At 44.7% G+C, this 16,618-nt stretch overlaps 1 protein-coding gene across 20 annotated transcripts in view; it reads right to left on the bottom strand.

The window, feature by feature from the left end:
* Positions 1-675: 675 nt before the first annotated feature.
* Positions 676-16,618, bottom strand: part of SPATS2L (spermatogenesis associated serine rich 2 like) — a 166,451-nt gene continuing 150,508 nt past the window's right edge. For all 20 annotated transcript variants that reach the window (XM_014832461.3, XM_014832466.3, XM_044768494.2 and 17 more), the window contains 5 exons: positions 15,986-16,044; positions 9,919-10,028; positions 7,318-7,420; positions 4,262-4,479; positions 676-1,569 (listed from right to left, as the gene is read on the bottom strand). In XM_014832461.3, coding sequence (XP_014687947.1) covers positions 1,171-1,569; positions 4,262-4,479; positions 7,318-7,420; positions 9,919-10,028; positions 15,986-16,044 — 889 coding nt within the window. In that variant the 3' untranslated portion in view covers positions 676-1,170. The remainder of the gene's footprint in view (positions 1,570-4,261; positions 4,480-7,317; positions 7,421-9,918; positions 10,029-15,985; positions 16,045-16,618) is intronic.

Raw genomic sequence — 16,618 nt, 5'->3', positions numbered from 1 at the left:
AGGACGGGGCTCGGCTCGGATTAGTCTATCTAATTCGTTCATCTCATTTGCTGCTCCCTCCCCTGCTCTGATGGTTGGTGTAGGGACAAGCGTACCGGCAATCTGGGCCAATGATACGCAGGGTCCTAGCAGAGACTTCTGAGAAAGCTACTTGCTCCGCGTGGATACTGCCTGGAGAGCTTCTCTTTTCTTCTGGACAGGGTGGGGGACGGACTTGAATCTTAGGAGCGAGGTAGCCATTTGCCACCATTCTGAATACACTGTCAGCCCAAGGAGGAAGGGCGAACTGAGATAATCAAGAGAAAGGAGCTGCAGCCCTGATCAAACTGGACCCAAGGCAGACTTTGAGGCTGGACTTTTCAGTCACCAAACCAATAAATTCTCTTTATTGTTTCCACTAGGCTGAGCTGAAGTTTATGTTACTTACACGAAGGTTTCCAAACTACCACGTGGTATCTAAGAAGATGGGGGAGCATATCCATCTATATGTATGTAATGTACTGGCAGGGGCCATTGTGAGACATTATTTTTTCTGAAAGGACACTTGTCCCAAGAGAAACAGTATTGTACAGAGCTCTGTGCCACAACCTCTGGTCTCTAAAGTTTTCTTGAAAGTACTACACAGTACACAGTTTAATAATAAGTGGGTCTATCAATAAAAAAACGAGTCAGGTGTCAAATGCAGCATATTTTAATTTGTTTCAAATAAAGCAATATATGTATATATATTTTTTTCAGAAAAACACCAGATGTTAAATTCTACAAAAGCGCATGTGTCTTCAGCAGATCATGTTTGTCTGATCAATAAGAACTGGTTTTCAACATTAACTCTAAGGACGATCAATGGACTGACATCACTGCTACAACATCGGTTGCTACTGAGCCTCTGACCTTTAGCCACATCTTGATTTTCCTAACAAATGAGTAAATACTGCCTGGCTAAAATGCTGCAATGTCTGGATGAGAAAAAGCGTCAACAGATCAAGCAAAGCCATGAAAGTTATGAAGCAAGCTAGAGCTGATTATCAGAATTAGTAAAAATGATTAAGAGAGGATGACACAACCATACAGGGTTTGTATACTCTGATTGACTCTCTTTTGGCAGCAAGTTGGGTCAGCACCTCGGGCAGGGAACCAAAACTGAGTGAAAACTCTTTTTTCTCTCCTAGCTCAGGCCACCAACGTCACAGCTGGGACGGAGAGAACCGCGGCATCTGTGGCAACTTCTATTCTCGTGGGGCAGAGATTGCACTGTGAAACCCTAGCCACGTTACCCCGGAAAGGCCTGGCCTCCGAGTTGTCTGCAGCGTGCTGCCTTCGCCGGGGCTTTTCCGAATGGGCTGGGGCCTCGGGGGTCTTTGTCCCCAAGGGGGCCTCTTGGTTTTTGTTGCTGCCGCCTTTGTTTTTGGGACGGAAGCCGTTGTGCGGCTGTCTTCTGTGTTCATGGCGGTTGTTGCCCTTCGCCATCGGATCTGCTTCATTGCCACTGCCCTGTGGCTTGGCAGACCCATTTAGCCTGTTGTTATGATACTGTGGATTAAATCTTCGTCTTTGGCTAGAAGACCCATTCTACCAAAAGAAGAAAACAGATAGGTGTTAGACACCAATGAACCACAGACAACATCGCTAGACATTAGGGAAACCAAATCTCTAAGCCACAGGTAAGCTTTTTTACACCCCAGAAGAATATGACAACATGCAAATGAGGTCAAGCTGCTAAAATCCTCAAGCTTAAAAGAAAAGCGGACTGTCTTGTAAATGGAACTCCAAGAAAATTACTGATGTTGAAAGAGAGGTTATAGCAGTAGATGACAGGCAATCCAAGAAGCAGGCCAAATAAAACCCATAAAGTGAGCTTAAAATAGAACAGAATGAAATGTAACACAGAGGCTGGGCAATGATGATTTGTCTACTATGAAAATTTCTGGGACATTCTGTATAGACTATGAATTCTCAATGGATGTATGAGGAAAATGATCTGTTTGTAATTGTTCTTCTCTAAAGCAGTTTTTCTATTTTATTTCAAAACAAATATCATAGTTCAGAAATGCTGTCCTGGGTAAACACAGGGACGAGTGCAGCTGGCACATCTTAGTGGGATGTAGAGGTAATGTGTATTTTCATAGAGGTACCTAGCTCTTCTTCTCAACTTTGTGCTGTTCTCAGCCAACAAACTCTGAAGCATTGTATTGAAAAATTATCAACCTTCAACAAATCAGTCACTAAGAACATAAATGGACGAGAAGAAAGGAAGCAACAGGTTAGCCTGTGCGTCCCTGTAGGAGGGAGGGCTTCTGAGCTCCCTGAGGTCAACAGTAGCCAGCACTTACTGAGCGCTCACAGTGTGCTGGGCACCAAGCAAGGTACCACCTCATTCCTCAGCGCCATCACCCTTTAAGAGAGTTGCTATTACGTGCTTCATTTTATAGATGAAGATGACGAATTTAAAGGATTTGCCCAAGGTCTACAGTCTGAAAATGGTGGAGCCATTCCCATTTCATACTGTCTCCTGATAAGAGTCATAAACAGGTTGTTACATGAACACAGACTTTTACTGAAAATCAAACCTCTATTATCAAAATGTGTAATTTTATGAGTTACAAACATACAAAGTTCTTAATTTGTGCGTTGTGACTGGCTGGGATAGGTTTAGGGCACACCCACCCCTGCTAATTTGGGGCTCAGCGCAGGAGTGCAAAGGCAGGCCCATGCACCATATGCTAGAGCACTGCCTCTGGCTCCACCCACATTGTGAGGGGGCTTGGCACACATGAACGTGGACACTTCAGCAGGCATAGCTAAGCTTCGTCCCCACTCCCACAAACGAACACCCTCTGGACCTAGGGTTGTGCAAACTGGCGGTATGGTCTGCTGTCAACATGATGTATCCAGGGAAGTGGCCCCCACAACCCCCGAGAGTAGGCTTGGGGCCGTGTGGGAACAGAATTTCAGGATCTGGAGTATTGGAGCGCTTTCCAGAAGGGAGAGTGCAGATTCTGGGTAGTCACATGTCCTCAGTCTTGCTCCAGTCTCTGGGGAGGGCCGTGGCTGGGGGAAGGCCAGGAGGGTGGCTCCAAAGCACCCGGCCCAGCACAAGGGCCCCCTGCCTGGGTCTATGGGATCTGGCTTAGATCCGTAAGTATGTTTCAACCTAAACAAGCCATCGCCTAAAAGGCTTTGCTGAAAATGACAAACGGTGAGCCGAAAAAGTCTCTATGTGGATAGCATTTAGTCTGGCCGCCTTTGTTTTTAAAGAAATTTGTGAAAGGGAAACTCAGACTAAATTTTAGACTTAATTTTAGTATGGGATTTAACAAGGAGCAAAGAACAAAAGCTGTGAAGATGTATTTAGACGACAAGTAAAAATGGATTTATTATGATCTTCAATCTAGGAATATATGAAATGCTCCTGTCAAAGTGCTATTTCAAAGTTCATGAGGACATCTGGGGCCAGCGAGATGCCTGTCCGGGTCATTAATGAGAATTCTGAAAAATGAAGACCACAGAAGCCAACAGGGCACTTAGACCACCGGCTTTCTGGAATGATTACAAAACAGTCTCTTCATTGGCGCCCTCTCTCGGAGATCATGAGAGGGGTCTTTATGGCACACCCAACTTCTGCGTCATCAAATCCCACGTCTGTTCATTCTCTAACGAGGAGGGGGAAACCGCTGCGCAAGGAGCCAGTGGAGAAGGAGGAGAGAAGGAAGACTTCTCTTTCAGGGGTCATGGTAGATAAGAAGCGATAGTCATTTTGAGATTATTCTCTTTACTGAAAGCCCAAGAGAAGAGAGAGAAGCTTGAACTAACTTTGGCCTCTTATTGGTAAAGTAGACATAAGTGGGAATTAAGTGCTCTTAAAAAACAAACGCCAGAGATCCTCTCACTAAGTGTCAGTGGCCAGGTTCTGAATCTTGTTCCCACATCTGTGCGTCCCCTTCACCCGGGGAAGACCTGAATGGGGCCACTCAAGGTCACGAGAAGAGCGCTCTCATGCAGGCGGACTCCGCCGTCAGGAGTGGAGAATGCCACTTCCTCCGCATGGGACGGCGCCGTGAAACGCGGGCAGGGTGGGCCAGGGAGCCCCGTGGGGCCAGGCCGTGCTGCTGGGATGGGAGAGCCGGGGTGTGACGCCGGGTGGCTCAGCGTCCAGCACGTCGTGCTCTTTCCCTCCTCTGCAAGCGAGTGGTTTTCCCCTGCCGGCCGAGCAGCAGGGTGTGCAGGGCCCCTGAGGGCAGCGAGGCCCTCCCCAGCCGCTTACCTGCTTGTGAGCCGGCACGGCCTGGTGGGAGGAGTCGGCGGGGCTGGGAAGACTGCTCGCCAGTTTGGGGTTTGGCGCTTTACCCTCGGAGGGCTTGCCGTGACCGGACGGCTTCCGGGCGAAGCTGCCCTGCCTGCCGGCGGCGGCGTGCGCGCTCAGCAGCGGCAGCAGGGAGCTGCAGGGCGTCCGCGAGGAGTAGCTGTTCTTTGGATGCGTAACTGCAACGAGAAAGCGCCAGGCGTTGCGGGCTGTGCCGCCAGCCCCGCTGCCTCTGAAACCCACGGGGAGACGGAGACATCGGCAGGAGCCTCAGAAAACCATCAAGGAAAGGGTTTTTTGAAAGTTGTCGTTTGAAAGGGTCCCTTGGCACCTGGAAACCACCAACGTTCCTCTGTGACTTTGATTACAGCATCATCATCCAAGTCGGGAGACTTTTGTAGGAAATAAAACACACCTGAGCAACAGTAAGGTGATTCCCTAGGTCCAGAGCCACCAAGGGCAGGGGGATGATAAAATCTGGAAGCCTCCTCGGTCCTGTCCACAATGCACTCTGCCTCTGGGGTGCCCTGACCAGCCCCGTGCTTGCTGCCCTTGTCAGAGCCCATACCAGGCGGGACTGCAGAGACAAAGAAGACCGGGAGGTGCATGGACACTTGGCCCGGGAGCCACTAGGTTCTGAGAGCACGGCAGTGGGTGACGCTGGGAGTTAGGAATCTTGTCACCTGGGTCGTCCATATGCCCTGATGGTGGGGCCAGCCTGCCAACGCAAGAGATGCTCAAAAGCCTCTTCTATATTCCATCAGAGCTACAATATCCGGCCTTTTATCAACCCCGTTTCTACAGCCCCACCGCAAATCTGCACTGATTCCCATGATGCTGAAGTCAGCGCGGGTTCATGAGACAGATCCCACGACTCAGGCAGGTCTGCTCCATGTTTATTATCTCATTCCCGCTGGGCTTGAAAGGGTGGTTTCGGATGGGATGATTTCTAGGTGATCACGCTGAGTTGGGGCCGGAGGGCATCAATTCAAGGATAAAGGTTCACTGGAATTTGACTGCCACGCTGGACAGCAAGAATCTTAAAATTGTCACCCATCTTTAAAAGCAATTTTCTCTGCTACGTGTGTTGGATCAGACTTAATCCTAGGGCTCTTCCAGAGGATTGGGGGCGACTAGGAGGGACCACACAACATTAGAAATAGGAAGCACAGGGATGTGTCTCTAGTCCCTTTGTTTTATATGGAAGGTGTGACAGCATCTTGGGGCTGTCCAACATGACCAGGGACTTCAGTGTCTCCTGTGCTCACTAGACTCAGTGTCATGGGGGTCATTACTTCTGACCACTATTGTTGGTTCAGGAGCTGTGGGCTCTCAACAAAGCTGAGAAGAAAGGGGCCTTTTAAGGACTCTTGTCTCCCACAGGGAAGCTGTCTTTCATGGGGGACACTCGGAGTTTAGTAAGGGATGGTTCCTCCCACTAGATGGCTCTGGAAGTGCTCTGGAGGAAAGCAGGTGGAGCTGCATGCCCACCCCCCTCAGACCGGTGACAGTCACTGGGCATCAGGGTCTCACTCATCATCAGGCTGAAGTGGAAACTGGATGGGCAGTTAAGTTTCTAGCTGTGAACCAGGCTGTGCTTTCTTAGAGATAGGGCCAAAGCTGGGCGTGGAGAATGGCAAATGGATGGACTTTCATAAGGGAGGTGGCGTACAGAAAAGAGATAATTTATAAGAAAAGCAGTCAGAAAATCAGGTAAATTGCCTAAGATATGTCAAGGAGGATGCTCACAGCAGTGTTATTGAAATGGTACTGGAAACAACTAAATGTCCACAATCAGGGGACTGGTTATCTCAATTATGTTTAAATAAATTATTGGTTAAATATATTGACGTGGAAAAATGTCTACCAAATATTGTGAAATGATAAAAGCAAATTATATTACTATATGTGTATGTAGGACGGATAGTAAATTATAATATGTACTATAATACATAATTTACAGAGTAGATTATATGTGTGTAAAAAGTGTAAAGGATACACAAAAGTAATGTCATGTTCTATTTAATATAGTTCTGTAATTTTTAGAGCAAGCTTATATATATATATATTTGTGCATGCGTGTGGGTGAGTGTGTGTGAGGAAGACTGTCCCTGAGCTAACATCTGTGCCAATCTTCCTCTATTTTGTGTGTGGGATGCCACCACAGCATGGCTTGATGAGTGGTATGGATGTCCATGCTGGGGATCCGAACCCACGAATTCCAGGCCGCTGAAGTGGAGCGTGCAAACTTAATGCCACACTTATATTTTTTTTATACTCAGAAAAATAAAAACAACTTCTACTTTGAGAAAAAAGTGCACCCAAATCTCAATTTTTCAGCTGACTATTGGAGGCTGTGGATATCCCAGGGCCCTCCCCAGTTTTTCCTCCTTGTGGCTGTCCTGAAAGCCATTTTCATGCTCATTCCCACCTCCCCTGGGGGTGCGCTGGAGTGGGGGGAAAGTATCAGCCAACTCTGTTGTACTTTAGCTGCTCTAATTAAGGCTTAATAGTGAACAAGATGAAAGCGGCTGGGTGAGTGAAGTCTCTTATTGTCTGCAGACGTCACCCAGCACAGAGAGCCAAGGGAGAGGCTCCGGGCACTGCCGAGCAGCACACACAACAGCTGGGCCCTTCAAAAAAACAGCCAACTGTTCCCAGAATTCTCAGGAAGACTCCCTCTCAGTGAACAGGGCTCTGCAGAAGCAAGCTATTTGAAATCAGAGAGGCAGTTTATCTGGCAGTGCTTAAGAAAAGTTTGGAGAAGATAGAAACTAGTTGACCTGTTCCGTTCCGCTTAATAAATCCTGGGGATTTACTGATGGGCAGTGGCATTTGAAGACTCTAAGTTCAAATCATGACATTTCTAGTGACTTGTGTCATGATCTCAGATTATTAAATCTCTTTAGACTTCACTTCAGCGCTCCAGGGGGACCGCATACCTGACATTTCCCATATACGCCAAACGGCACCAAGCAGACTCACACAGAGCTATTTAGCAAGTATGCAAAACTCACTTTCTCCGCAGAGCATGATTTGGGCCTTTAGCTGTTCAATGTCACAGGAGAATCGGGCAGCCTTCCCGAGCTCTTCGTCATATTTACGCTCGCTGACAAAGTGCTGGAGGAAAGAAAGAACACAGGAGCCCCACAATTACAGAAATGATCAAGGCACACTGCAGATCCATTCACTCTGCTCTCCGCTCCTCTGACGGTGTGAACCAGCTGGGGAATCATGCCAGCTCGGTCACTGTGAGGCTCCATTAACCCAGGCTTGGTCCTGACCTGCCTGGAGCATGATCAACTTCTTGTTCTGGAATATGTGGGGGTCCTGTCTTTCCCCTGCCTGGGCTGTGATACAGTCAAATCGTGTGTCTGCACTCATCTCTTTAACTTTAGCATCCCTCGCCCTCGTTCTAACGCTTCACAGTCTGCTGCAACTTTCCGGGTTGCATTCCAGCAGGGTCTTCCTAATTTGGCCAATGGTATTAACCCTCAAGAGCAAACATGTCATCATTCCTAGACATCCATCTCTATTTTAATAGAGAACCAAGAAGTCCCAAAAGCTTAGTATCTAGAAAACATTATCTTGAATGGTAGAATTTCAAGTGCTGTTAAAAGAAGTGGGAAAGAGATTATTTTTCAATTCATTTAAAGTTAAGATCTACGTGTAGATGACAGAGTGAGAAATAGAGAAATAAATATGACTCAGTCCCTCCTTGAGTTTACCAGGGAGTTCAGCACATGGCAAGGCAAACGCATACCACTAAATACAACAGAAGGTAGAATGTGGTCGGTGCATTAGGATTATAAAAGAGGAAAATTATTTCCTACTGAGGGGATAGGAAAGAGTTATGTAAGCGGAAGCGTTTGAGCTAGAACATTAGAAAAAACTATTGAACCCCTACCAGACATAGGCCAAATTCTTAACAGATAATCTCATTTTCATCTGATCACGTTAATATGAAGTCACTACTATTATTATCTCTAATTTACAGAGGGGAAATCAAGGTTCTAGGAATCTAAGAAAATATGTAATTTATCTAAGGTTGCAAGATCTAGACTCTTTCACCCCAAAGCCTGTGTTATTAACTATTTTATGTTGAGTGGGATTATGATGGGCAGAAATGAAACTTGGCAGATAAGTAGATTTCAACAGACCAGGAAGCTGGCAACTCCATATTCCTCACCTGCTGTTCTAACAAGGGGAAGATGCAAGTTGAGATATATACACTGGAGTCCAGTGTGGATTTTATTCCGAGGGGAAGGGTGGACCATATTGGGGGAGACCAGATCTGCTCTGGGGATATAACTCTGGTCTGAGGGTGGATGAGCAGGCTGGAGGGAGGCACTGGAGGCAGAAAGGCTAGTTAAGAGGCCATGGCAATTGACTGGGTGGGAGGCAACACAGTCCAGAAGAGAAGGTGAGAAAGGAAAGACCTCTGGAGCTTCTCAGTACCCTCAGAGGGGTCCTTGTCCCCATAGGGCTCCTTTTCATGCCTAACCAGGACGGAGGTGACTGAAAAGTCACTTGCCACTTTCTACCATATCCAGCCAGTTTTATGACCAGATGAGCAGGCAATCCTACTTATAAAGCTGGCAGCAACTGTGTCTTCAAAGTACTCTGGATCCCAAGAAAGAAGTGGTTCAGAAGCTGGAGTGCACGTGCATGTGTGACGTGTTTAGTATACTGGGGATAAAGAGGAGGATAAGGGGAAACTTGTAAACTCTAACTGCCCAGTTTGTTGTAGAGACTTGTTTTTGCCTTTCTGGTAACTGCACCCTGTGCAGTTTCGAAGCTCCAGGGTCTTGGTGGGTCTGTCAATCAAGACCTCTCTTGGCCAAGTGGTGGATGTGACCCAAGTGGAGGTGTAGCAGAATCTCTCTTTAGGATTTAAATCAAGTGGGGTGGCACAAAGGCTCAAGCTGCCTGGTGGTCACTGCCTCTGACAGTGCCCTGGAGAGTGTCTGGTAATGACTGCCTATGTTACCTGGCGGCTGCCTGGGTTTCTGCCTCATCGCAGCCGGGAGTCTTCAGATCACACTCAGCTTTGGTGAGCTACACTCAGATTCTTTCAAATTCTACTTGTTCTTGAGGTTGGCCAGGCTCAATTTCTGTTGCTTGCAACTGAAGAAATCTAATAAATACATATTTGTGGGTGGTATTCTTAATAAAAGGGCAACTAAGCTAGGAAAGGATGTAGGAAAGCAGGCTCCACATATTGTCCATTCTGTAAAATCTTCACTTACACTAAGTTCACACTTAGTGTGTGTTCACGTGTGTGTTTATAGTCATACACATAAATTACGGATGGTGAAAAGAATATCCCCATCCCAGCTATAATTCACAGTTGACTGCATTTTATTTAGGTCAGTCTCCACTAAGAAAATAGCTTGTACCTCTCCTCTGCATTAACATACCCCTTTGAATGGCAGTATGCTTCAATAGAGTGTCTAGATGGCTCTTCCCCCTCCTGTATGCTCTAGTCCAACTTTGTGAAACAGAGCTGGGTGTATGACATTAGAGCCTCAGAGAGCAGCACTCTATGGATGCAAAACAAACATAATGAGGATCAGATCTCTGGCTCAGGGTCCAGGCTGTGATGTTTTAGAACTGACCTTAATTTCTGCCCTGAGTTCGGCCAGCTGCATCTCTGCCATCTGGCTGGCTAGATCGGTAAGCCTCTTCAGTTCTTCTGCTTTCTTCTGACGAGCAGTCAGGATTTCCACTGCCAAATAAGAAGGAATAATACGTTAGGGCCAGCGATTTGAGCATACTCAATGACCTAATTTCTGGGATCAGTGCTCCCTCCACAGACTGATGGCTTTGCCGGGCCATGGCTTTGTGTTCTGAGTTCGTCACCGAGGTGGCTTTGCCCTTGGTGCTCATTACCAACCACCCATTTCTGGATGTCCTTATCCACCAATCCCCAAACAAAACACATCCTTTCTGATTCACCGAACACCCACAATCTTCTTCATTTTCCTCACTGGCATCTGATCTCACTTACTTCATTTAGACTTTTAAATTTGTGCATTACTCAGAACAGCTAGCTCCAAAAAAAGACACTTATTAAAATCCTCTCTGAATGCATTGCAAAGATAGGAGTCCATTAAGCAAACCCATCTTCTGTATGTGCTGTACTACGAAATTCTAACAGCATCAGACCTCTGAACTTTAACACATGTTCACTTACGGCAACTAGCTGTGTTATTGGAATAGGACATAAAAAGTTTACCGTATTAGCTTTCTGTGAGCTAAAAATGTCTGTGCTTTTGATACTCTGCAGATATGTTTCCATCCTGCAACCAGAGAGAAGTTACAGACCAGAGAGTCTTGTCTTTGTTATAAGTGTCCCCAATGAAACATTTCAAGGGTGAGTGACAGCCTGCTTGAACTGGATTCATGTGGACTCTTTAGCATCTGCGCATGCAGAGAGGACACATGGGAGCTCTCTGGCTCCACATTTCACACATCTGTCACATGAACCAAAGGTTCAAGGAGATGTAGTTGCCCACAGGTTAATTTGTGCATGTGCGTGTGTATTTCCCAAAAGATCATGGAGCTCAAAAGCAATGCATATAAACACATCAGGTGAGATTTAAATGTGAAGTTTGATCTTCCAATAGATAGACCTGTGGTTCTTTAATTCAATCACACATGAATAGCCCTCATTTCTTTTGGACAAACATTTTGAGTTATAAGAAAAGAGATGTCTATCTAACTAAGAGGATATCGTGTCGAATTCATATTCCATTCTGGGTTGAACAAGGGTCAGCTGCTTCATTAGACCAGATTCACAGCACACATGCAGAGCCAAACAATGTGACTTCTGATTTTAAGAGTTCTTAATTTATAAATGTCAAAACAGTCACCCCAAAAACCCCAAAGGAAGTTCAGAAGCAATCAAGAGTTAAGATTTCTACAAACCATAAACCATTCTTTAGACAGACTGAGAAATGTCATCTTTTTATGCTGACCAATTTGAGATGTCAATACAATAAGTAATCTGTAACTTATAAAGCCTAATTATCTGCCAAATGATGCTGATCCTGCTTGGATTATTTACCAAGACTTCCGTACCTCCCATTTACAATACCATGTAGCTGGGCAGAGGCTGACTGACCTGGGCCTGGCGGTCTTGCAGAATACAGAGGAGCTGGTGAAAAACTTGTCCCCATGATGGGAGTAAAAGGAATTCTTGTCTGAACATAGGACACTGTATTACCGAATGATGTCCCAGTTAACCAGTCAGATCAGAGGTCACAAAAAGGTGGCCCACTGTCACTTTCGGCTGCAGAGTACATATGTTTTATTTGCTCCACACGTTACTTTTACGAATTAATTGCCTACATTTGAAAATGAGGAGATTCTATTTGAAAGCTGGATTTCTGGCTTCTCTTAAAAGATTGACGTTCTGGCCACAGTTGGCAGCATTTCCACGTGGCAACAGTTGGCTAGAACTGAGGAGTTGTTCCCCTTTTCAGATAGAGCATGGTGCCCAGTGTGCCATGGTCACGCCCTGCTCTGCTCGGCTCATTACTGTTTCCTGCCTGGCCCCTGTCGGCATCTCCGATCACAGCAGACACTGTACATGTAGTTGTTTGTGTCCACGATACCTAGGGCCTGGTTCACAGTTGGTGCCCAATATATGACCTGAGTGAAGGCCTGAAGGAGTGAATCAGTCCAATACGGAAAAGGAATACGCAAAGAAGGATGGAAGTTCCTTTTCTACAGGGGCCACTTAAGAACGTCTGGGACTCATACCTTTGATTGATTATTTTTTTGTTTGCCATTATAATTCAACATAAGGTTGAGACTATGATCTTGAGCAAGACACTGAAATGAGGTACTCTCCTCTTGCAAAGATAAAAAAGAAATTCGGAAGGCCCAGACTTGATGGGCAGAGATAAAAGGTCAGCAGACCTTGAGTGATGGCACCATTAAACAGATCTGACTTTTCTTAATAGATCATTTGTGGGACTGGTGGCAATTAGGGGTAATCGCTCTTTTTGATTAACTAGAACTTGGGCATTCACACCAAACAAAAGATTTTTTAGAAATAGATATAAATGGGCTCTAAAATAGGAATGCAGGTGCAAGATCACCAATAAATCTGAGTTTACACTCATGCAAATGTGCATGGAAATGAATACTTTGCATCAGCAAGTGTTGCGATGAGTTTTACATATAGTCTCATTAACATTTCAAAGCCTTTCATTATGAAAAAGCCTTAAAACTTGAGATCTAAAGCCAATATTCTTTGGAGGGGGCAATATTTTCACCTCAAAAACATCAATCACAGAAACAAAAAGAAAAACAAAACCAGATCAGATCCTAGAATTTAAAATAGAACCGTAAGTATGTTTCGAAAACGCCATCCTTGTGGAAATCTGTAGAGGGAGACAGTTCCACACAGCTTTAGATTTTCACTGCATTCAGGACGTGATTAATATTATTTAGGTACTTTTATAAACAGTATCTGGAACGCTGACATCCTTTTCTCAATGGGATTTATATATTCCTTCAAGTTTCTAGAACACATTGGAAGCTTGTTCTTATTGCTTGAACCATGGAAGATTTTAGGGCTTTTCAAGTAATACTCCTTAGCAGAGGGTGCACCCGAACCCCTGGGGGGCCAGAAGCCGGGGCAGAAGTAGGTTTTCAAGCACAAAGATTCTTTGAAATCCTTTTTATGCCTTAAAAGCTCTTGCGAATTTTGCATTTTACTTCATAATATGTCTGTGTTCCTGTTAATATAAAGTAATGTTCTCTTCCCATGTCTCTAGTAAATTTGACACTCCACGAAGAAGCCTCTGTAGGCCTTCAGTTCCCAGGGTTTGCAGACGAGGTGTGAGGCCGTGCACTACTGCACGCCGAGCTGCTTCATCTGTGGAGTGTGACAGTCGCGCACACCAAGCAGGGGTGTTGTGCAACCACATGAAATAGGCTATGTGAAGTGTTTAGTACAGTACACTCAAAAATGCTAACTACAAATATCATTAATAAAATGAGATGTATTCATCTAGAATACACTTCTTTTGCAATTACTAATATTGGATCCCATAGCCCATAAACACTGAAGCAGTTACAATCATTCATTTAACAAATATTAGGAAGTACCTAGTCTTCTCAGCATTGTGTTAGGTACCATGAGGGACAGAGGAGCTTATGTTATAATTGAGGGAATATGGTTTATAACATGTGCAGGAAATGGGAAATGTGGAAAATACTCTTGAGACCATAGATGAGCAAGCTTAAGATGGTGGTTGTAAAGACAGTTCAGTTCTTAGTGGGGGAAATTCAATGGTTCCTTCCATCTGTGGAGAAGACACAGAGCTGACACAGCAAGTCACCTGAGAGATGCCACAGAACCCCTCTGAGGGGGCTGGACTAACTTCTTTACTAATAAGCGCCTTTCCCTTTTTGCACACACAGTGTGTCAGCACTGGGCTGAGCACCTGCCACGTATTTTCTCCTTTTATTTTTACAATAACTGTTTGAGGTAGAACCTATTCTTATTTTCCCTTTTCTGATAAGTAACCTGAGACTTGAGAAGTTAATAAAATGGCTCAGGGTCACACAGCCAGTAAATGGGTGGAACTTCGATTTGAACTCGGTTCTGCTTGCCTTTAATGCATGCGAACTGGCTCCCCAGGGCTCTGGGTGGTTCTGAACCCAGGAGCTGCAGCGCCAGTTCCTGAAGCTGGGTGAAGCTTGTCAGCCAGTCTAGCCGTTCCAGCTAGGCGGGATGCTCCACGAGTGATGGCCCCATGCTGTGCTGTTTATCCAGTGCCCAGCAGTGCAGAGCGAGGAGGAAGCATGAAGTACATGTTTATTGATTGTCTTAAAAACAAGATGCTATCCAGAGATGCTCCAAATTCCACAGGCTTGGCCCGTAATATTATTATCCCAAGAAGGAAGAATGAGCATGTGAAATCTGAAAATCTGAGGCCTTTTGTAAACCTCTTAGAAAGTGATATGCTAGGAACTTTATATTTTGGGGCCAGAGAAACATTTGTGTCCGTTTGGCTGTTATCGTTTTTATCAGTAGGACATGAAACTAAAAAGAAAAAATAGGGTAAACCTGAGAAATGGAAAATCCCAAGCCATGTGGTAATCTACTTTTACAGAAATCAACAAATTTCTTAAGAATAAAGTAATTTCACAATCAAAGGGATTGTGTAACTACCTAATATTCCACAGCTTAACCTTGGATCACACTTAGTTTTATTTAATAAAACCTGCTGTATTTTAGATTCTAAAATGTTATTTACAATTATTTAGAAAAATTGTGTAACAAAACCAATGATAGCTATTTTCCATAAAGTGACTATTGAATCATGGCCATGGGCCAGGCAAGAGAAATAGAAAAAGAGTGAAGAACCTGGTCTGAGCCTTCATTCTGGTAAAAAGAAAGGCCTGCAGTCAAAGGTGAAGGAATTTAGCTGCAAGCTGGTTTGGGGGGCAGACTGCCATTTATCTCATTCACCAGATAAAATTTGGGTGAGGATGAAGAATTTAAAACGCCCAGGAGATAAGGATCGTAAAACTAAATCCCAGCTGAAAAGTAGGGTCTTAGGGTTCCCGTGAACACAGCCGACTGATTCGGTAGTGGGGGGGCTCAGCCTGCCCACCATGGCCTGGCGTTGAGTCTGGCTGAGCCATCTTGTCTCTGCTGAAATTTCCAACCCACGAACCTCAGCCTGCTTGGGGTGGCAGACCTGCCCTGCTAGCTGTGGAGGAGCTTTACAACAGTGGAAAGGATTAGAAATAAGTAGAAAGATGATAAAACCAATCAAACCCAGAGTACCAATCTTTTGTGTTAAATTTAGGCAAGTGTTTCAGTGGTCAAGACCATCTGAGTATACTCATTATTTAAACAGAGTATTCGGCACCTTGGGCAATCACACTTGTGATTTCAACATAAAACATGTAATTGATTTTCTTTTGAGGTGTTAAGTTGGCAAGTGTCAGTGAACTTGACTAAGCCTGTAAACAGAACTGGAGTGTTTGAAGGAAATTTCATTTAGCACATCTCGGAGTTTTAATTATTAATCTTCGAACAGTCGCTTAAAAGCTTGGCATACTTTGCCCATTAAGTTTGTGAGTCTGCCTTGTCAGGCATCTGAAGTGCCCGAAAAAAATCAGATAGATTAAATTTATAAATGTAATTCAAAATATTGAGGGGAACTTGAGTACATTTCAAATGGGACTCAGTTTTTAGGGGAATTGAATTTGTTAAAATCGAGTTAGTTGCACCTAAGAAAAAACAAGTGGAAAGGGTTGTATAAGCAGTATAGTAAGATTTGTAAGTTGTGAAGGCTTAAAAACTGATGTTTTAAAATTTAATACTAAATTCAGTGTCATTTGAAACCCAATTAAACTGAAGTGGTCCTGTGTCTGCACAAAAGTCCCTGTGGACTTGAAATAACCCAGTTGACACCTGCCATTTGCTGGGCGGCTGTCCCGCCATGGGCTGGGTGGGCACTGCTGCCCTGTCCTTCTGCCACATGAGGTTACTCAGTTTGCAGGGGCTCAGTGACTTGCCTAAGGTTACAGAGCTCATACGCCAGGATTTCAGGGTGAATGTGAGGACCCCCCGAATCCGGGTCACCGTCAGTCTGATCTGTGGATTGTTTCCGACTGGGAGGCCCCTGATCAAACTACCACGTGTCTACTTACTGGCTTCTTCTTTAACTTTATCCATTTCTGCCATTAATGAAACTTCTTTGTCAATGATGCTGGGGGAAACAAAACAAAAACAAAGAAGGCTTAATCAAAGATAAGCTTTCAATAAACACTGGAAGTAAAAGAAAAGTTATTGTCATTAAACAAAATACAAAATTACCATAAATATTTCTATGTTAGAATGCCAGCAGCACACTCTGCCTTTCCAAAAACGAGGCCACGTGGAAGGGATGCTCCCAAGTATTACATAGTGACATCTGCTGATTAAATCACTGTCAGCAAATCTAAAAAAAATGCCTTTTCAGACTTTCAGAATTGTGCTGCTTTGAATTTAAATTTGGGAATATTTTTGCCCTATGAATTCTAAAGTTCCAAAACAATATAATAAGTTCTTGAGAAGCTGCCACTCAGGGTGTCAAGGCCTGCAGTTCTCAAAGGCCTCTGTGCTGGGAGGGAGGGAGGTGGGCTCAGTTGTGATGCAGGTGGTCCTGGGACCTGCTCGGAGAAATTGGCTCTGGGTCCTCGATCCACAAGCTCTATCATACGAGTCTGTGCCTTCTCATTCCCCAAAGAAGCATTTCAAGGTTCAGATTAACTTTTTTCCATTACATTTATTTTTTGGTTAGT

Source organism: Equus asinus, chromosome 4, assembly GCF_041296235.1.
Source record: "Equus asinus isolate D_3611 breed Donkey chromosome 4, EquAss-T2T_v2, whole genome shotgun sequence".
In the NCBI taxonomy this organism is placed as follows: Eukaryota; Metazoa; Chordata; class Mammalia; order Perissodactyla; family Equidae; genus Equus; species Equus asinus.
Note: the sequence above shows the minus strand (reverse complement) of the source record. Positions and strands in the feature narration are given on the sequence as shown.